We start from the raw sequence: 21,136 nt of genomic DNA, 5'->3' as shown, positions 1-21,136 counted from the left end.
AGGGTAAGAATATTATATATGTCTGTATAAAATTCACGTTTTCATTTCTCCATATATTTCAATATAATTCAATAAAAAATTCAATTTTATCTGACTTATAACGTTAATTTATGACATATATTATATGCCATATAATCCACTATCCACTTTTAAAGTGGATTTTTAATACACATTAAAATGCGCAAACGTTTACTAATTTAACCGACCATGTAACTGTCACGTCTTGGGGAAACGTAATGGCAGGGAATATAAAGTGTCTCACTGCATCTATGAATTTATAAATTTTAATAAAAGAAGCCACAAAAAGGGACTTCAATTCCGATCGATTCACAGACCGACGAATTAATGGTTTACTTTCAAAATTTCGACCATTTCACATAAATTTGCACCTTTTCGAAGTTCCGCTCAGCTATTTCCTTATCTCTATCCCTTTTTGCCCGAGGGATCGTATCTTCTATTACGCTTTTATTCCACTCTATCTCTTTGACTCTAGCCGTATGCTCAGTCAGTTCGCCTTTGTCTTTTCGACTCTTGTCTCTTCGGCTGTAGTAGTTACAGATGCACTTTTTATCACTGTTAACACTACGCGTTTTCCCTCAACTTTCCCGATGCTGCGTCCAACGTTTGGCGCACCATAACTTTCAAACTTCCACATCGAATTCGGGCGTCGCGACGCCTCTCAGTGTAAACGCGACGCTCCTCTTATGTCGGTGCCATTTGAGTCCCGTCCTCTGATAGCGGCACGTAAACGGCTTGAATTCGCGTTAAGCCGGGTTGCCCGAAAGCATTAATTGGCGTTCGGATATCAAATTTGTTGTGTTAAATGTGCTTAGTGAGTGTCTGTCGAAACGGCTAAACAAATAATGAGTTTTACGCCTCTGCTGTTGTAAACATAGGTATGGATAATAAACGATTATTTTTAGCAGCACTTAGTGGTTTTAGCAATTTTCCAACACAATCGCACGAGGTCTCGATGGGAAGATGCGGTGAACTATCCCTAAAATTTGAGTGGGCGACCCCTCGAGCCTGTTTGGGAACGATGAAATGTCCAAAACAGGCTCCGAGGAAAAGAACTGGCTTCCACGTAGGGAAATTTGAAGCGTTTTACTTATTGCGGCAGCACCAAAGGTCAAAGGGACCCAGTATCATTTTTTCGATAATGCGTGCTCCGGGAGCGTCACGGGCCCTGCCTGGAGCATCTCCAATTTAGACGCTAAAGTGACAATGTTCTACATAACTGAGCGTCTTAGCACAAATGGGGTCTAGAAGGCGAAACAAGTCCCGTTAAAAATAAAATTCTCCGGCATAATCAGCTGATCAACGGTTTTATATTTAGAGTTTCCGTTTTCGTGATATATTTTCGAATTCAGTATTTATTTTTTGATTATAAGTCGGACACTCGGTCGCCTCAGATTCCTCGAAAATTAATCTTTTAAATTACTGTTTTTATAGCTATTACTGCGATTAAACTTTTTACGGTAATACGATTATTCCTGGGGACAATCCATTCTCCGTTCGAGCCGTAAGGGATCCATTAAAAATGCCGCACATTTCATCATTTGTCTGTGTCAATCGATCTATAGATAACAATACGTTTAAAAAGAAATAAAATTTATCTTTACGACTTTATCTAACGGAACGGAGAAGCAGGGCTGTTTATTTTAATAAAGCGAAAATGTATATTTTACTTGGGATATCCCTCTAAGCAATGCTAGAGGAATGCAGGGAAAGAGGGGACAAAGGAGCTTTGGAGCAGCAGGAGATTCAATCATTTTTATGGTCCAAGATTCGTGTGTTTTCGCCTGACACCCAAATCACATTAATCCATTTATAGCGTGGAAGATGATTTCATTACTCACGCGCATGGTGAATTATTATATTATATACCTACTAGTGGCTATAAGGAAAAATTAGCGTAAGTTAAATAAAAGCGGGCTTTGCCAAAATTCCACAAGAAACCTAAACAATCTAAAATTTATTTTTTTTTACTTTTTGGCACTAACGTCTTCATGCACCAGCAGGGGTGAAATTGCACACCATTCTCAGCTCATGTGCTGGATTTGCACGCTATTCTTATTTCAAATTTTAACAGAGAATAGTGTGTATCATGCCGCCGAAACACTCAGTGGCACCACATAGGTGGTGCGAAAAAGCATCGAGGGAATACAAGGTAATTCATCCGCAAACCCAGCTTAGCCGAGTGGAAATTGGATTCCGATGGGGAAATCCCTTTGCCACGAAGGCGTAGAAAGATAACAACGAACTTAATAACTTTCTTGTTCCATCATAAATCGTTAAAAAAATGTTACTTATTGGTGCCCTTTTACGTCTCAGTAGCAAAAGGTTTTCCTCGTCGGAACCCAATTTCTACTCCGCTAAGCTAAACTTGCGGATGAATTACCTTTTAATCCCTTGATGCTCTTTTACGCCAATTGCTCTGTGGCGCGACCAAATCGCCGATACAGGCGATTAAGTGGCACCATGGAGTAACACCATTCTCAGTTAAAATTTTAACTGAGAATAGGGTGCAACTCCAGCGCATGACCCGAGAATGGTGCGCAATTCCTCCGCAAGGAAAGTTATTTATAAAAAGCGCTAAAGAAAGATTTACCCGTGAAAGTAAATGGGAGTTCTCACTCTTCATTAAGACGTTGAGTTCGGTGTTACCGGTCCCCCATTCAGGACAGTCTCGGAAGAAAAACAAAGAAAAATTAAGGCAATGGCTCGGAAAATCGATGTGGGAAGTTCTATCCCGGCTGACGCCGTCTGGGTCTTCGGAATTAATGAGATGTCACTCATTTGCCAAACAGCAACACTTTTTCCTTCTTACCTTAGTTCTTTGCCCCGTTCTTACGCTCCCCCCCGAATTACGTTTTAAACCTGGCTGAAAATCATAACTCAATTTCCAAAGCTCCATCGACTGGAATTGCTTTAATAGCCGGCAGATTAAAGGCCTCGTATCATCAAAGTTCCAAAACTGAAAAAGCTGTGTGCCAGTCCAGAAGTAATCAGGACCCATATTTCCATATTTAAATCCGAAACCTAGAAACCCTTTTGCAGCCCCAAAGGGAACACCGGCAAATAACGTGAATGCTCGCCCAGAATTCGAATTTTTCCACGAATACACCCCTATGAAATATTCATGGACTATTGTAGCCCGAAACGTGCAGGCATTAGGACTGTTATCTGCCCATGTGGTGATAAGGAAATTGCACATTCAGCATTTTTTGCCTGCAAAATAGGGTTGATTAACTTGTTATTGTAAGCAGGGATCGTCGGGAGTATTCGCACTCGCTAAATTTATTTAGTCGAAATGGGTCCACTTTTTCGGGCGTTTTATTAAGTATACTTTCAGGACGGCTCTATGTCTAACATTATCCTGCTACAGCCTCTCAGTTATTCGCGTTTCTAAAGATGTAGATGGCCGTAGAGATACTTCAGATATCATTCTGTTAAAGAACTGCGATGATGGAAATAATCAGTGCTTGGCATTAGATATAGGGCGATTTTTAAATATAATTCGTTCCGTTAAAATAAGACCGAATTTCAATGTAAATATGTTTAATTTCTGAGGTCTCGAGGGTTAAAGATTGAAATTTCCGGCATTTTTGCGCCCGTTCTGGAGGGTTTTAGGTCAGACATGAGTACAAGACAAAGATATACAGGGTGTCCTTGAAATAATGGAACGAAAACTAATCTCACGGGCGGTTATGAGATAAAACCCATCATACACCACCATATGTTCACCAACACGATAATGTCGGGTTGCCAAATTGTCAAGAAATTGAGTTTTTTACTTTTTAACACAAATGTTCCATTTTTTTTAACACGTTGTGTATAATAAGACATTATGGTGCTGAAAGCCTGCACAGAACCAATTGTTTTGGGTTTATGGCATATATATTAATGTTAGTTAAAAATTCGATTTCTTGACAATTTGGCGTCCAGGCACCTATGTGTTAAATAAACATATGGTAATCTATGGTGGGATGCCCATTTATCCCTCTTGACCTCCCGTGAGCTAAAGGTGAAGCGTTGCCAATGGTCAAATTTAGTTTGAGGCTTCATTGAGTCTAACGCAATTTTATAATTATCCCCAAGGGAGAGTAATGATAAGTTATCTGTATGTTTGGTGATAAAGACTCATATGCTGTTGTTCTAGATATTTCGCCCCAGCGATTTCTCTATTATTTGAACCACACTGTATCTCTGATGGCACGACGAAAACAAACCCCCATTAAACCCATTTTTCGGGAACTGCCAAAGTTTAATCAAAACCTACATAATTCATCAAATCTTAACTTCCCTTTTATCCCCTCGTAACACAATTAAAAACTTGGGAACAAAACGACCTAACTTTAGCCCTTCAACTTTCAATTACTAGGACCAGATTAAATTGGACCACCCCTAGAATTTCATGAATATTTACTAAGATACTTCCCGCTTGCGTTAAAATTAGCATCTCATAATGACCAACGATTTGGTTCTAGAACCAACAATGTCTCAGTGTGCCTGCATGAAGTTGAGGAAGAAGCCGGTGATCAACGAAGATGAAGAATTGTCAGACAGCTCCAAATCGGACATTGCCATCGCGTCAACGCCCTGTCTGAAACCCAAGCCCAAGAGACGACTGGGGTTTAAAATGGGGGATTTCAGGAGGATCATCCCAGACAGGATTTTGCAGTGTTTCGGCCAGGACGAGATCGAAATGACCAAACTCGAGAAAAGTAAGTTCTAATTACTTAGCGAAACAGCTCGCTTGGAGATATCGTGTGAAAGCTTAATCGATTCGTAGGGCCAGTTCAAGTAAACTACTAAAAAAGTTCAGGTGTATTGATTTGCTTTGCGAACAATGAGCAGGAATTCAGCCGGATTAGTCCAGTATTTAACGGCTTAACTGTTATTCTCTAAATGTCAACGGTTATCGTATTACGTATTGCATGAAATCACTCAAGTCTGCGTTAATGCTGAAGAATAAAGTCTGGCAATGCGGGAATAATTTCGCTGAAGAACGGAAAATGCAGGGCGAGAGCGAAAAGGGTAAATATAGAGCCTGAATTTGCTGCTGTTGAGGTAGTAGTTTGAAATTTGGCAAACAGTGCCACAAGGCAGCGTCTTTTGTGCGAGGGATCTAAGAAGTTTTGGGTCCTAAAGTAGCGAATACTCCGAAATACCTTAATTCCAACAGACATATCTTAGCTGCCTGTCAGAAATTCCCTCAACTCTACCGTGGTGGCTAAATTTAAACTTTACTACCAAATAAATCGACATGTAAAATTCAATTTTTATATCTCGTATCCGGACTTTACAACTCAAAAGCGCTGCGAAAGCGTTTCTAAAATTCAATTTTCCTTTGGCCAGACTTAACCCCTCGCGCTCGTTAAAATGCTGCCCATGTTCCGATTGAATCTGCATCGAACTTTGGCGCATTTTGATGTGGTCTCTACACGAGGGGAGAGATTGAGCTGTTTATTCGGGAAATCGAAAAGAAAAATTCGTGCCAAATGAGAAAAATACTGCGGTTTCGAATTTGTAATTTTCCAGTTTCGGCGACGTAGGGGCGGAATTTTAATCAGGGTTCGTGTCGGGTCACGTTTCAATTAGTAGAAGTTTTGTGACAACGGTTGGATAGGAAATGAGGCTTCGAACTTCGCATTAACATGGACAAATCAATAATAACCAGATTGTTGAAATAATGGAAGGCCCCGTCGCAGGGGAACGCGCAGCTTGCAAAAAAACTATGAGAACTTTGAGAATTTTCTTACATAATCTGTACGGATACGATACACAGCTTCTTGTAAAACTACGTTTAGGCGATATCGCGTGGTTTCTTTAAAATTTTTGTGCATAATCTGGAAGGCTACGATACACAAGTTCTTAAAAAATTCTATTTAGGAATTGTCGCATTGTATATTAATTTTTTTGCCACATAATCTGCAAGGACACGATACACAAGTTCCTGTAAAATTACATATCCGTGCTGTTGCATCGATTTTAAAAATGTTGGTACGTAATTTGCAAGGATACGACACACAAATTCTTGCGAAGTTATATATAGGCGTTGTCGCATTACCTATTGCATGATGATCCCCGATAAGGGGGACTACACACAAACATAAAGGGTTAGAAATAAATATAGCCCCGGCTTCGCCATTTGTGGCCAACACGAGATACACTGCTGTGATAGGCCTGAATCATTAATATTATCTTTCCGGGCCTTTGTGTACCTCTCAGCGTTATTTTTTCGGTTTGGTTTATCTCTAATCCTGATGATTTTTCAGGGATGCGAACGCGGAGGAAACACTGTCTTCAAGGGATTTGCAAATTTTCCGCCGCAGAAAATATGCTTTCGCGATAATGAGTTTTCAAGGTTTTAACCAAAGATTTTAAGGGAACAGGACTCGCGAGTGACCCAATTAACCCAGGAAACGAACCAAGTGATACAGATGTTAAACAGTACTTTATCGGATAGATAAAGTTCGAGTGGTGTTCCCGAGCCGAACGTCAAACATTTACCCGACCCGCAGAAGCTAATACAGCTCTCTATTATTATTGCTAGATTTCCGGGAAATTTACGGAAAAGTTTCAGTTCCTGTTAGTTTTGTGTGGAATAATGCAAACAGCTTTGAATCCTAATGGTGGGAACTCTAAAACAACATAAATATTCATCAACTTAAAGTGTTTTTATACTTTTACCGGCTACTCCAATTGACTAAAAATGGGAATTAAGTGATTAAAAAATCGATTGACTTGATTTCCACGGAGGAACGTCTAATCTGACATGTATCAAGAATTCTCTATTCGGCTGATATTTGGCTTCAAATTGCGTCTCCTAACAATCCCCCTCTCTTGTAATCCTTCCGTGGAATTGGTATATTAAAAATTCCTGACAGCTTGGAGAATCGAAATATATCTGCAAAGCTTCGCTGGCTCTGAAAGCTCAAAGAATTGTCCACAAAACTGAAATAAAGCTTTATAGTCGTGGGACAAATCTGAGAAGATTAAGACCTCAACCCAGCTCTGAGTTTAATTAGCTCAAGCACCCCGAAGAGCGGGTGCTATTAGACCACTTCAGATCGATTCATCTCAACACAGGCAGAAATCGGGAAATGTCCATGTCAAGAATGTTGGGCCTGCAGCAAAATATCCTCCCAGCGCCATCTGCCGCCGGCGGACGATGGCGCTAGAAAACATGTAGCAACGGTAACGCGGCAACATTTCGCAATATTGCTACGTTACTGCAACAATATTTTCTCGAGTTGTCAGATGTTGCCAAATTTTTTTTATACGCCCCAGTGGAAATTCCTCTAAACTGGCCTCAGTCTGCAAACAATGAATTTAATTTCCGAATAAAACCGCTAGAGATATAAAAGTACTGACTTGAGCTTAATAAGTTGGGGGCTAAAAATTAATAACGGGGGAGATTTAATAAAGGCAATAAAAGTGTTTACCCTGGCGAGGCAAGAATTGCGTATAGAGGAAAGGTCGCAAATTCTCCCTCTTCCTCTTTAAATATTGGCCATAAAAATAATAAAAAAGGGATTCAGGGTTCCTGCGAAGATAACCTGCGCCCTACCCAATGAAATAAAGGATAAATAAAGGTCGTGCTCTCAGTGGCGATGCCATTAGCTTAGACTCAAAATGGATTTCGTCGATGATAAAAATGGCTTTAAATCGATTTGTGTAGATATTTACCCAGGCTCCACGTTTTAAGATTAATGCAAAGTTAAGCTCATAAATTTTTCATTACTCATTATAATGTTACGAGTAATGGGAACCTATAAATTTAACAACGCGGGATACGCTGCAATATATTCGGCAAAATGAAATGACAGGGATAATATCAAATTCACGAGTTCGAAGGCGGGAGAAGCGCCATCCTTGAGAGAGTCGAAATTGACTTATCAGGGCCTATTTATATCGGGGAAAATCAGCGTTTTTAGGGAAACTTCCACCATTTCCAACTTCAAACTAAGCTTTGTTCCAGCCATCAAGGCATCTCTGCTCATCCAGAAATGGTATCGGAGTTACATGGCGCGGCTGGAAGTCCGGAGGCGCTACACATGGACGATATTCCAAACGTTGGAATACGCAGGCGAACAGGATCAGGTTAAGGTCAGTCTAGAATCCTGGATAATTAAGCACTTGGGATCATTTTCGTGACGATAGTTTTTTCATGAAACTTGCGCTAGTTGAGGACTTTCTCGAATGTCCTCTTATGAGAGTCGCTACGGTAGACGTATTATGAGAATCTGAGGTCCACACGTCCAACATTGTTGTGATAACTAGTAATGCGGAGGAACACTGAGCTAACTGCATATCTGATAGAGAACTATCACGCACTTATCTGCCGGTGACAGTAGTCGCGATGGTTCGATAGCCATCGCGAGACAACTCTCAACTATGTAGTCAAACGAGATGGTGTGATAGCGCCGTCACGACAGTGCAACGGCGGCTATCGTGTTGTCTGTAGCATGAAATTTTTGAGATAGTTGCCATCGCGGCAGCAACTATCATTATCTGTAGGGTACAATTTTGTCGTGATAGCCACCATCGTGGCAGCAACTATCACAGTCTGTAGGATGCAAATTTATTGCGATAATTGCCATTGCGGCAGGAACTATCACGAAAGCTATCATAGTGCAAACGAGCCTTAAAGATGTTCAATTTGCAGCTGTACAATTTTTTCAACGCCCTCCTGACGCACATACCGCAAACCGTGAACAGGGACGGATACAACTCCAAAGGGCCTAGCAGATGTTCTTCCTTCGGTAGTATTTTTGCTCATTAACGAGTTTGGAGTAATTTTCGTTCAATTAGATAACCTGGATTTGGAGTTTGAAGACGAGTCCCCCGAGGAGGATTTCACATACGACCAAGAGGACAAAAAGGCCTTAAGGCACTTCGGACTGGAGTTTCCGTATACGGAGGAGAAAATCACGCAGCTGATTGAAATATTCAGGAAGCACCGAGTGAGTAGTTACCGCATGCAGGAATGGGATATAGGCACAAAACTAATTAATATTAATGAGAAGTAAAATATAACTACCTATAATAGCAGAGTGGTGCGTTGCTTTATGATAAAAGGTTTTACTGATATTAAAACTTAACTGCGCAAGTTTTCAGGATATTTTTGCAGTCACCGGGGCTGAACTCTAGGTTTAATAATTAATTTCGTTTCAGCATTACAGATTGCCCCCGAAAGTGCTGGCCGACGTCCTGCGAAGGGCCATAACGACCCTTCGGAAGCTGCCCAATATCAACGTGGTCTCAACCGCCCTTTCCAAACAAATTACAGTATGTGGGGACTTACATGGAAAGTTCGACGATTTGCTTGTTATCCTTCACAAGGTAGAGTTTTTTCCGATTAGTTTTGGAGGGCAGTGAAACGCCGGTCAATGCTTTCGGGCCTAACGATAGGTGTCATTACGTAGTGACCATGCCACAAGTGTCATCTCTTTAGATGGACGCCGCCTTTGTGTAGGCCTATTCGAGGCGAGGATATTTCCTGCGAGACACGATTTTTTATTGTTATATCCAGGAAGAGCAGGAAATACTTCACTTAAAGCTGATGAATTTTGACGAGGGGAATATCCGCTTCGTCGCTTCAGTCATAAAGTCAACAAAAACGGCTCTACCCACGATTCCTTGTCGCACTTCCGCTCTTTTAAAAATTACTTTTTGATCCCGGCCTCAGAACCAAAAGAAAACATTAGGAAACTCAGTTTAGTTGAGAGCTTTTTTGTTCAAAAGATTTATGGAACGTCCTCCTTTTTTGCATTGTTTCGTGGCGGTAAATGCGAAGTTCTTACGTATTTATGTAGTAAAATTCAAGCTCGCAGTTCTGCAGCAATGGCCGTGCATGCCTCACGTTCACAAGCTAAACGTATTCTTTGCATGTACTTTTCATGCCGACACTCAAAACTAAAAGCCTCCATATTGTAAATAAAACGAGGATATTACTTCTGCCATGCGAAAGCGGCGTCGAAAAAGCGTAGCGCATTAACTTGGATTGCCCCTTATTCGGCAATTTTTGACCCAGAAGAGTTTTCCTCCACTTTCCCTAGAATGGGCTTCCATCAGCTGAGAATCCCTATATCTTCAACGGCGACTTCGTCGATCGCGGCAAGAGAGGACTGGAGGTGATCTTAGTGCTATTGCTCTGTCTCATAGCTTTCCCCGGGGGAGTTTACTTGAACCGGGGCAACCACGAGGACCACATCATGAATCAAAGGTAAAAAATGGATTTCAATTAATTTTCGTTAGACACGTCCTGGGAGGGTGCGCTGATGAAAAACTCAAGCAGCGTTTCGTCAGCAACGTTGACTACTTTATTGGCGCACCCTTAACGACTGGCATACATGTACGCCCTTAAAATTTCTTTTATTTAGATACGGCTTTATAAGGGAGATCCAGCTCAAATATCGGGTAAGCAAAGTTCGCATTTCAATACAATTATTATAGGTTTGTTGTCAGAGTAACGGACCTTTAGGGGAGAATTTGACTTAAGGATTTCATTCGAACGCGATTAAGTGTCTCCATTTAAGCCAATTAGCGTAATTTGTGACGTTGGGGCTTTTCGCTTCGGAACACCTCCCAACCCCCCGTTTAAATGCGATCGGTGAACTGTGCGGAGAGAGCAACTGCGTATTGATTTAAAAGCGTGAAAGCCCTTTCAATAGAGTGTTAACTTCGGCAAAACAGATGCTATTTCATTTTGCATCCGCCAAGATGTCAAGAATGTGCGCTTTTCAGGTCAAGCGCCGATCTCGAAATGCGCTTTGCGCAATTAAAAAAAGCTCTATTTCGAGATTACGTAAAACACGTCTCGGATCGTAGTTAACTTTAAAATATTCTTTTATGCACGCACACACATCAATCAAAGAAAAACGGAAAAAAACTTTGAAATTGCATCAAGCACGGGGGCGTTAAAACAGTATTACCTAACTCGTCAAAAGTTAGGTCCTATTAGTACACAACGGGCTTAATCGCTTGCAACACTACCAGGTCCGGAAAATGGAAACTTGATCCCATTAGGGCGGAATTAATCTCCTGTGGGGATGGAATTTTTACTTTCGCTCCGTCACCCGCGAACCTTGTTAAGCTGATTAGGTCTGATTACGTGATGTGATGACGGGCAGTGAGTGATGTTTTGTTGCAGAAAAACCACGAGCGAATCCTCAAATTGTTCGAGAGCGTATATCGATGGCTGCCACTTGGGACTATCGTCAACAATCGAGTCTTAATCGTCCATGGAGGGATTTCGGACACCACCGATTTAGAAATGATTCGCAGTCTGGAAAGGGAAAAGGTTGGTATATAGGCAATAAATTTACTTGATAATGGCGCCAGCCTTATTGTGCATACCAGCCGCATGTACAGGATGTCCGGTTCTGGAGCTCAACCACGGGGATCAGGGTAACCATAAAAGATAAGGTGATTCATAATAACTCACGCTTCGTCATTGCAACTCTCCCTCTTCTTCAGCGTTACGATGTTATATTTGAAATCTGGCGCTTCGACTCTCGACAACCATAGTCAATTTTGTCTTTTCTTGTACGGGCCTTTTTGAATTTTCACATTTTTGAATTCAGCCTTTTTCTCTGCCACAGGTTAAAATTCAATTTGACCGCTCTCTTTACTCGAGAAAGGCAACAAAATACTTTTTTCAACCAACTCCAAATCATTTTCTATTCATTCACAGCAATTTAGCCGAGTTTATCAGGCAGGTATCTCATCAGGCAGTATGAGGAGTGTTGGAAAATGTAAATACCGCCTGTTTAAAATTTATAGCACCCAAGTCTTGTATTTAGGTGATGTTAAACGGAGCATGGCGTTTTGCAGTAATATCACGGCACTATTGAAGCAAAATTGCCATTTTCTTTTCAACGTGATATTCCTGGATGAGCGCGAGTTTACCAATTCAGACATGTGCAGTCGTCAAAATGAACATGTCTGGGCCACTGAAAATCCTCACGAACATAAACACGTCTATCACCAGCACATTTCGGGTTAAAAGTATTAGCTAGTTGATTTAGTTTATTGTTATCACCATACATTTGCGAACCAATTTGGCCGCAAACGGGTATTTGCACTTTTGAGCACCTACCTTATGGACGGCAATATTTACCTTGATCGTTGGAATAACCTTTGGTTCTGACAAGATGGTACTTCGCCACATAACGCCAGGAGAGTAGCTGATTATTTGCGTGAAATATTTCCCAATTGAGTAATTCAAATAATTGACACATACATTAGCCGGCACGTTCACCAGATCTGTCCTCATGGGATTATTGGGACGTTGCAGAAGGGAAAAAGTTGCAATGATGAAGTAGCGACGGTTTTAAACGGTCTCGCCAATTAAGCTGAGGAAAAAATAAAAAACGTTTTTCGCGCGAGCCTTTTGACTTTTAAACAGGCATTTCTTAAACTACAAATCCTGCAATTCTGCCCCAATTTACCCTACCCCGTATCTTTTATGGTAACGGAGATCCGCATGACTAAACTGCAGAAACGAACACCCTGTATTAGTTTCTCTCATTACACGTTGGAGCGTTCAGATAACTCGGTTATCTATGAGATTAAGTTAGTCATTGTCCCCTCTCCCTTGGAAGGCTTTCATCTCAGCCAGATGTTCGTGGATTAAAGCTCAAGAAGGTTTAACATAATCGATACTCCTACGTCTCAAACGGGTCTGATTTCTCGATACTGCTTAATAAAACTCAGTCCAACTTCAACTACTAAAGTGATTTCTCTGTAGAGGAGGAATTTCCCTCGGTGGCAAAAAGCAAAGGATCCGCACCTAGAGCAAATCTATTTACTCTACAAAATTGACAATCCACCGGGAAGTTCGAGTAAAGCCAACAAATGGATTGGTTTTGAAACAATAAACTCTGCTCTGAAAACTAATTAACGAAGAAAACTACTGAGAGCCGAGCCTGTTCCTGCGAATTAAAAACTTTAATGGTCCGATGCCGGACTGTTTTACCAGTTTCTCGTGGCAAATCATCGAATAAGTCAGCTTTATATCCGGACATTCCGGACACGATCCATATAAAATCCCTTCCGACAAGAGCATCCAAAATTTACGGTCTGCATTGTGCTGAATGGCGTTATCGTTTACCACAGTGGATTGAAAAGGGAATGTCTTCGCAATCAGTGTAAATTGTAAATTGTAACTACTGCGAATAATGCCATTCATTATATCCCATTTTGGCCGGATGGCCGGGTGCTGTGAGGTCCCGCAGCCTCGGAAAAGCATTTTTGGCAACCTACATTTTCTGCACCTATAAAATCGCAAAAAATGGGTAGCAAGTGACCTCGGTGTCTCAGAAACTATAAAAGATTTTCCAAAGCGATTTGTGTAGGGTTGGAAAGCGCATCAAGGTGATTCATTTGAGGGTTTTTTTAAGGCAATTGCTCCACGTGTTCCCGAGATATCGGTGTTCGAATCTTGAAAAGTGGCAAAAAATGGGTACCTTTTTCCTTTTACGATCTAAAAAAAAAACTGATGGGATAAAAATGGACTGGGATTTGTCCATGTAACTGAAGACCACCACAGTTGATCCCTATTGTAGTAAGTTATTGCACTATTACATACGCAAATGTACTAAAGATTGCGGAAGTGGGTCATAGTTCTTCCAGTCAGTAGATGTGTCTCGATGACTCAGAACAAGCGGACATCCATTCGATTTTATATTTGAGAGTTTAAACGGTATTTTACTCCAGTTACTCCATTGCGTTCGGTTGGCATACAAATTGTACTAGCAAACCTCACCCCTGAGGAGCTCCTTAGGTGACATCATTTTCGGTATCATCTTTCCGTTGTCTTAAAGCACCCAAACCGCTCGCTTTCAAAAACCCCCTAATGCATTAGAAACTGCTCATTTTCTGTTATAAAGTCAATTTCAACGGCACGAAATAACAGCCTTATCAGGTTACCTTGATCACATCTCAAATTGCCAATTTTAACTTCAAGCTGGTTTCCATAGAAACCAAGAGTCTGCCGAATATCCCAGTCTCTGGCTCTGTTTCGACATTCCTGTAAAAATTAGCTTGCAGTTAAAGTTGACAGGATATTAATAATTCGGCCCTTAGAGCTCCCGCTGACGGATCACTTTGTCAAGCCGCCGAGTAGCGCCACTCGGTCGTTTGTATGATCGAATAGAAAGTATTCATACACAGTGGCAGAGGAAAAATATTCGTAGCTTTAGAACGAATTTGAATTCTTCAGTTTTAATGGCGTTTTAGTGGGAAAATTCGAAGTAAAATGTGTGAAAATTTGTAAAATTTCATGTGCATATCGGACCGTGTAAGATAGAAAACTCATATCTCTTCAACGCAATGGGGCACGTCCATGAGGTCCGATCTGGTCCATAAAGCATCAAAAGAGTATCTTAAAGAAAAATTGACCTCGGCAGTTTGGGCGGTGTTTTAGTGGCAAAATTCGAAGTAAATCATGCCAAACTATGTAAAAATTCATTCTTATGTCGGACGCTCTAAGTCGGAGTATTCACATGTGTTCAACGTAATGATCCACGCCACCACGAGGTCTATTAAAAAAATTAAAACCCACTGGTGTGGTACTTAAATATTGACCCATTTGCAGTTTTCTCTTTTATTCTGTTTGGGAATAAGATCGCACACGCAAGTAGAAGTTATCCACAGGAATGAAAAATTAATGGAAAGAGGAAAATTTACAGTTAACTGAAATGTGTAGAAGGTGAATATGTAAAACGTGTGCGACACTCTGAAATTGCTCTTCCCAATCGCTGAGGAATAACTCTGATGTCAGACGGGGGATGAGGAATGAAGCTGAGTCATCCCTCAGCGATTTAGGAGAGGAATTTCAGAGCGTTTTGCACATTTCACATATTCACCTTTAACACATTTAAGTTAACTATTAATGTTTTCTGGAGAAGGTGACAAATTTGCCCCCGAAACGGGAACAAAGGTTTGTCGTCCGAGCCCTCGGCGAAGGGTGAAGTTTTTTTTCGTTTATTTTTACCTGAGAGGAGTGCAATTCCACGTCTCCGACCTCCCCTACTGGTGCATTTCCAAATGGAATAAAAGGAAAATTGAGCAATCCGCCTCAGACGTATAGAATATATTTACCACTTCGAGCGTCGCAATCGCGCCTTAAGACTCCCCCCTCCTGCGTCAACCCCTCAAAAAATCCGACGATTGCCCCCCCTTTTTTTTTCTGGCGCGGTGACGATTGGAAATCCCCCTTCGACTGATTAAACTTGATCTTTCCACAGTACATTTCGCTGTTAAGGCCCCCGCTCTGCGACAGTTCAGCACCAGGAGCGGACGCCATTAATAAAGTTGAATGGAAACAGGTGAGTTCTGCTATTTATCATCCGACATTATCATGCTTTTGCCCATAAATCAAATTATTTTAAACGTCCTGATGGCCGGCGCGATCTGGATATAGAATCATTATTCGACATCGAGCTTCATGGAAATCTCTTTTCGCGTCGGAAAAAAATAGAACAAAAACGCGCTCCCGCAATCGAACCGTCGGAATAAACGGAATTTGAATAAGCAAATACGTACGGAAAACAAACAAATCGTTAGTCTAAATCTCTTTATCCGATCGCACACCGCCTATGCTGTACTTGAACGTTTAGTTCTGGAGGAGATTTCCATATTTAAGGCAGGCAAGTTTCCGAAAAGGAATCCGTGTCTTGTGAAACTTAAAGTCTTTAATGACTCTTTGTGGACATGAAAACAAAGTTTCCCATGTATATGCATGTTACACTGTCTGACGATGTAGAAGGTCGATTACACGTGGCATTACGACGACACAGAACGGGCGTTAGCAAGTTTCAGAACAGTTTAGAGGAACATCGTTTTCCATTCTTAACGCGGAAAAATCGACGCCCTGATAAGTTTGCCAGGGGGTTGACACAACATAGAAGTTATCTTTCGGATAAGGTTGCCGGGACTTTGATCTGTTGGCCCTAAGACCGGTTTCTGCGACGGAGTGAAAGTTTACTTAGCACTAAAATCCTCTTACCTGAACTATGATGAATCAGCATGAGAACCTTCCTCATCTCCATCTCTGGCCTTATTCCGTCTTCCTGAAACAGAGTTTACGTCATCTACTTTTAAACAAATAGAAATGCGCGGAGCCGTTTGAGAAAAAACTGTTACTGTTACTAGTTATGTTAACGTCTAGCAGTGAATGCAGCTGTGCAGACGCAATTAGGAGCCATATGGTCTCCAACCTTCAATAGAAAAATTAACTTTCACATTAGCTACACAGGGTGTTTCAGAATTGCACGGCATTATTCGAGATATACCCAGTCCATAGTTAATTTGGCAGCCATTTTTTTCCAAATTGAAATATTTTTTTGGTCTTTCTATCCGGACTCACATCGTTATACTCTTAATTTAATTAAAAAAAATTAACTGGACAGAACTAAACTTAATTTAATTAATCTTAAGTGTAACACTCTACTTATACACAACGCTGTAGTATACAGGGTGTTTCAAAATTGAACAGCACTATTTGAGGTACGTGTTTTCTAGCACAAGATAAAGAAAAAGTTTGCATAAGCCTGTGTCCGATCTCGATCGTTAGCGGAGTTATAGGGTGTTAAAAAATATTTTAAAAATTGGTTTTTCTTTTATCGTGCTTGATCTACTGTAGATAGAGCTTTCAAATTTTATATGAGCCTCCAACCATCATACATGGTAGTGTATTTTCTGAGCTCTCGGTTCATAAAATCATTTAGAAAAATTTGCTCGTACGCCCCTGGCGAATTTTAATATTTTTCTTAAATTTTTCAATTTATTACGTAAATTTTATCTCTCTTAGTTTTTGATCGAATTCTATTCAGCTTCCTCACAAATCAATTAATTTATAAATTCCATCAAATATACGGACCCCAGGGTTTGACTGAACGGATTCTGACTGAAATCCGTTCAGTTTTTACAAAATGGTATAAAAAGGATAAAAAAAAACGTGAAATTCCGAAAAAAAATCTGAAAACCTTAGGGTCCATAGATTTGATTGAATTTATAACGCATTAATTTGTGAAGAAACTGAACAGAATTCGACCAAAAATCAAGAGAGATCAAATTCGCGTAATAGATTGAAAAGCTTAAGAAAAATATTAAAATCTACCAATGGAGTACGACAAAATTTTTCTAAATGATTTTATGGATTAAGACCTCAGAAAATACACTTCCCTGTATAATGGTTGCAGACAATCTACTTTCGTTTTAAGCAGCACCCATCACCTAATACGCATATGAAATTTGAAAACTCTATCTGTAGAAGATCACAATAAAATAAAAATCTAAGTTTTCTTAATTTTTAACACCCTATAATCCTGCTATTGATCGATATCGGACACATGCTTACATTAATTTTTTTCCTTTAATTCATATTAGAGAATACATACTCAAATAGTGCCGTGCAATTCTGAAACGCCCTGTATCCTTAGATATGCAGAAACTGCAGCTGCTCCTCAGAAACATATAAAGTCCTTCACGTGAAACACTACTGGTTCATATAACTTTTTAGGAAGGGTAAAACCCTGATTAGTGTATCGTACACAGCTTCGCTTTACAGAAGCTTTTGCATGGTTTTTTCAGTGAAAAATGTCAGATATATACTGCATTTAATCCGTGGACTTGGCTCGCTTTTTCCCTAAGCCCCTCCGCTTTCCAGGTCTTTGACATTTTATGGTCAGACCCTCAGGAAACTAAAGGCTGCATCCCCAATAGCCTCCGCGGAGCTGGCACCTACTTCGGACCGGACGTTACCAAGAAATTCCTGGAAGACAACCGACTTTCCTACATAGTCCGATCGCACGAGTGCAAGCCAGACGGCTACGAAATGTGCCACAACAACTTGGTGAGTAACCACCCCAGGTCGTCATATACACCCTCGCGTTTTAATTATTTTCCCAGATAATTACGATCTTTTCGGCCTCGAATTACTACGAAATCGGTTCAAACAACGGAGCATACGTGAAGCTCATGGGGTCCAATCTCGAGCCCCATTTCGTCCAGTATATGGCCAATGCAGGTAGGAGGAAACTCAACTTTTATCAACGAATGGGGCTTGTCGAGTCTGGGGCTACCAAGGAGCTGCAGGCGCAAATTCTGAACAATCGGGCGATAATTGAAGAAGAATTCGCAAAGTCAGACCCGGAAAATATTGGTACTGTCGCGTAATACCGAACGAAATAAAAGTGAGCTGAAACTGGAAATTTCCTTTCAGGATCTATTTCCCTGACGCAGTGGTGCATTACATTGGAGAAATGCACGGGCTTGCAAATTCCCTGGAGGCTCTTGAAGGAGAAACTCGTGACCATAGACCCGGAATCGAAAATGGTACAATATCAAACTACGTTCGATATCAAGGGCACTCGGCTTAATGTACGGTTTAATTCCAGCTTTATCAGAGTTAATGGTAATTAAAGTAATGAATTGTAGAGTGTGCAAGGTGCCAGCACCGTTGTGGAAACGCTATACCGGAACAAAAGCAGTTTAGAGGCCATTTTCAGGATAATCGACAAAGACAATTCCGGTAAAAATAAACTCCAAACAAAGACTTATATTACCGGAATAATAATTTAAGGCTACATAAGCTTGGATGAATTAGCGGACGCTTGTAACCTCATAAAGGAACACATGCCGTGCAATATGACCGAAGAACAGCTGTCCGAGATTTGCAGGATGATGGATATTAATAAAGACGGCCTGGTAGACCTAAACGAGTTCCTGGAAACTTTCCGGATGGTGGATCCAGAGAGCAAGCAGAAAAACATGCCCATGAGCCCCGAAAATAGTATTCTGGCCGGCAACACCAGAAGCCCCAAACCGAGCTCCAAAGGTTAGTAAACAATACAATACAATTGCCAATCAACAGATCAATTTTCAGGCCTAAATTCTCCCCCGAAAATTCTGAAGCAGCCTCAATCGCAAGAAAACAATATTTTCGTGGAAGCCGCCAACGCTCTCGAAGCTCCTCAAGAAAACACTAATGAAACCGATAATCCCGGTCTCAATCAGGGGGAAAAGGTATCGCTGAAAGTGCAAATTCACAATTGCAACTCTAATCCTGAAGGGAGCGAGCTCGAAAATACGCTTTTACCAGTGCACAGGAATGGCCTTAAAACATCTCCTGTGCTAAGCAGCAGGAGGGGCTCTCAAATTTAAGTTCGAAGGGTCGTTTGTTAAGTCTGCAACGAGGGCGAGCCAATTTGCGGAATGTGATGTGAATTCTGAGGGGCAGAACATATTAGATTGTTAAGAGGTATCTACCAGTTATATCAATTCTAAATGTAACGTACGCTTGCAAATTCTTCCCTTTTGAAATTAACTGTTACTGTTGTATTCTAAAGGCAAAGGCATGTTCACGTTTAAACAACTGGACACTTTAATATTGGAATTATCGGAATTACATTGCATTGAAAGGATGTCAACAGTCCTCGTACTGATTTATCGAGACGATATTGATAAAATGATATCGTTTGGGAGAGCGATTCGGATTAATACGGGAAAACGAAACGTTATAGAAGTACAGTCCTGGTCACCAAATTGTGAAGATAAAAGCAGCGGCGTTACAATTTGTGAGCAGGAGATGACCAAATGGGTCAATAGTTAATAAAGTTCTTATTTGAAGTACTTGTACTCAATGATTAAACCGGGAAATGGCAACATGGTGCTTGGAGCAGTTCATTTCCAGACTGCGATCAAATGCCTTCTAATTCTTCTGCTCTTCAGGACAAAATAGTTATTTAGGTGATTTAGACGGGTTTATTTTCTACAAACTTCCATTACAATAAGCAAACTACAAATTTTCAAATGTTTCGAATGGATTTTGATGGTGGCGGAGAAGCGAAACGAAACAACGATCTCTGATAGACACCAAATTGTCAAGAGCCAAGATGTTTAATGTTACAATTTAAAAGTTTAAACATGCGTTAGTTCTCCCTTCCAAAATTCATGATGAACCAGCAGTTTCGTTACTTTCTCCCATTTTTTTCTTATTTCTGGACGCTTTACGGGAAAGCCCTAAAGCTTGTCCGCGACAAAAACAAAATTCCACGTGGTTCTTGACTTCAACGAATATCTCAGAATTTTATTTTATTATTTGTTTCTCGTCTTTTTTTTTGTCTTAAAATATTATCCACTTTAACCTTTTTAGCTGCGTATCTTCACCTTTAAACTGGCAACAACCTTGGAATGTGCAATGTAATACGATCATTGAATACAATTTTATGTCAGTACCAAATTGCAGACACAAAATGGAGTTCGTCCAACGCTATATAAAAAAAACTCCTTGCCTACATTGATTATATTGCACAGGTCAACCAAAAAAATGTTATTTTTGTGTCTGCACTTTCATTATCTGATTTTTTATTAATGGACAGTACCACCAACCTCGTCTGCAATTAAAAAAGTTTGTTTTTGCCTCTCTCACAACAATAACTAATACACAAATATATAATTTTTTATGGACATTTAAGATGCAGGTGTTTACCGCTTGGTACTCAAATTCCTGAACCCGTGCAGGTTCTGGCAGTACGATACAGCTATAAGAGGTCAAAAAAGTATTCGTACCCTTATTAGTTTGCTGTTCTTATCTATGTATCTTTAATAGTTTTGCGAAATCGAAAACATTAAAAAGGTAGCTATAAGACCAGTATTGTGTCATACATATTAAACAAATTTAAAAGTACAGGCTTAATTGAAAATTCAACACGTTCAGAGAGCCCTTTTAAAATAACCAAGCGAAATGATAGCTTCACTGTCAAACAAATAAAAAAACCCTCATGTGAGTGCCCCCTCCTTAACTGCTGAACTGGAATCTGCAACTCCACCACGTGTTTATCCAGAAACTATTAGAGTTTATCTAAGAGAACGTACTTTCCATGGTAGAAAACCTATAACGAAGCCATGGATTAGAAAGAAAAATCGAAAACTAAGGACGGAGTTGGCAAGATCCAATTTAGACAAGCCCTTAGAATTTTGGCAAAACGTTTTTTTTTTCAGGCGAAAGTAAATTTAAACTTTTTCGCTCTAACGGAGTAAATCTTGTATCGAGAAAACCAGGGGAACGGAATCTGCAACTAACAGTAAAACATTGAGATGGAAACGTTTTAGTCTGGGG

The 21,136-nt window shown here is 40.4% G+C and overlaps 1 protein-coding gene across 1 annotated transcript; it reads left to right on the top strand.

Annotated features, from left to right (window-relative positions):
* The first annotated feature begins 639 nt into the window (after positions 1 to 639).
* rdgC (retinal degeneration C) lies at positions 640 to 20,783 on the top strand. The gene is made up of 16 exons (XM_066396698.1): positions 640 to 896; positions 4,491 to 4,727; positions 7,988 to 8,115; positions 8,675 to 8,771; positions 8,821 to 8,972; positions 9,184 to 9,351; positions 10,068 to 10,234; positions 10,392 to 10,428; positions 11,162 to 11,311; positions 15,261 to 15,341; positions 17,684 to 17,869; positions 17,926 to 18,178; positions 18,239 to 18,396; positions 18,454 to 18,547; positions 18,599 to 18,853; positions 18,902 to 20,783. Exons 2-16 carry the CDS (start codon positions 4,499 to 4,501, stop codon positions 19,177 to 19,179), a joined length of 2,433 nt encoding a protein of 810 aa, XP_066252795.1. The 5' UTR covers positions 640 to 896; positions 4,491 to 4,498; the 3' UTR covers positions 19,180 to 20,783.
* Positions 20,784 to 21,136: the final 353 nt, after the last annotated feature.

This window comes from Euwallacea similis, chromosome 13 (assembly GCF_039881205.1).
Source record: "Euwallacea similis isolate ESF13 chromosome 13, ESF131.1, whole genome shotgun sequence".
NCBI classification, from domain to species: Eukaryota; Metazoa; Arthropoda; class Insecta; order Coleoptera; family Curculionidae; genus Euwallacea; species Euwallacea similis.
This window is presented reverse-complemented; position numbering and strand designations above follow the sequence as displayed.

Excerpts from the sequence above, each read along its gene's own strand:
- rdgC (XM_066396698.1), top strand. The coding sequence starts at position 4,499 with ATGTCTCAGTGTGCCTGCATGAAGTTGAGGAAGAAGCCGGTGATCAAC. Across the intron at positions 8,116-8,674 it reads GCGAACAGGATCAGGTTAAG|CTGTACAATTTTTTCAACGC; the intron begins GTCAGTCTAGAA and ends TTCAATTTGCAG. Across the intron at positions 15,342-17,683 it reads ATAAAGTTGAATGGAAACAG|GTCTTTGACATTTTATGGTC; the intron begins GTGAGTTCTGCT and ends TCCGCTTTCCAG.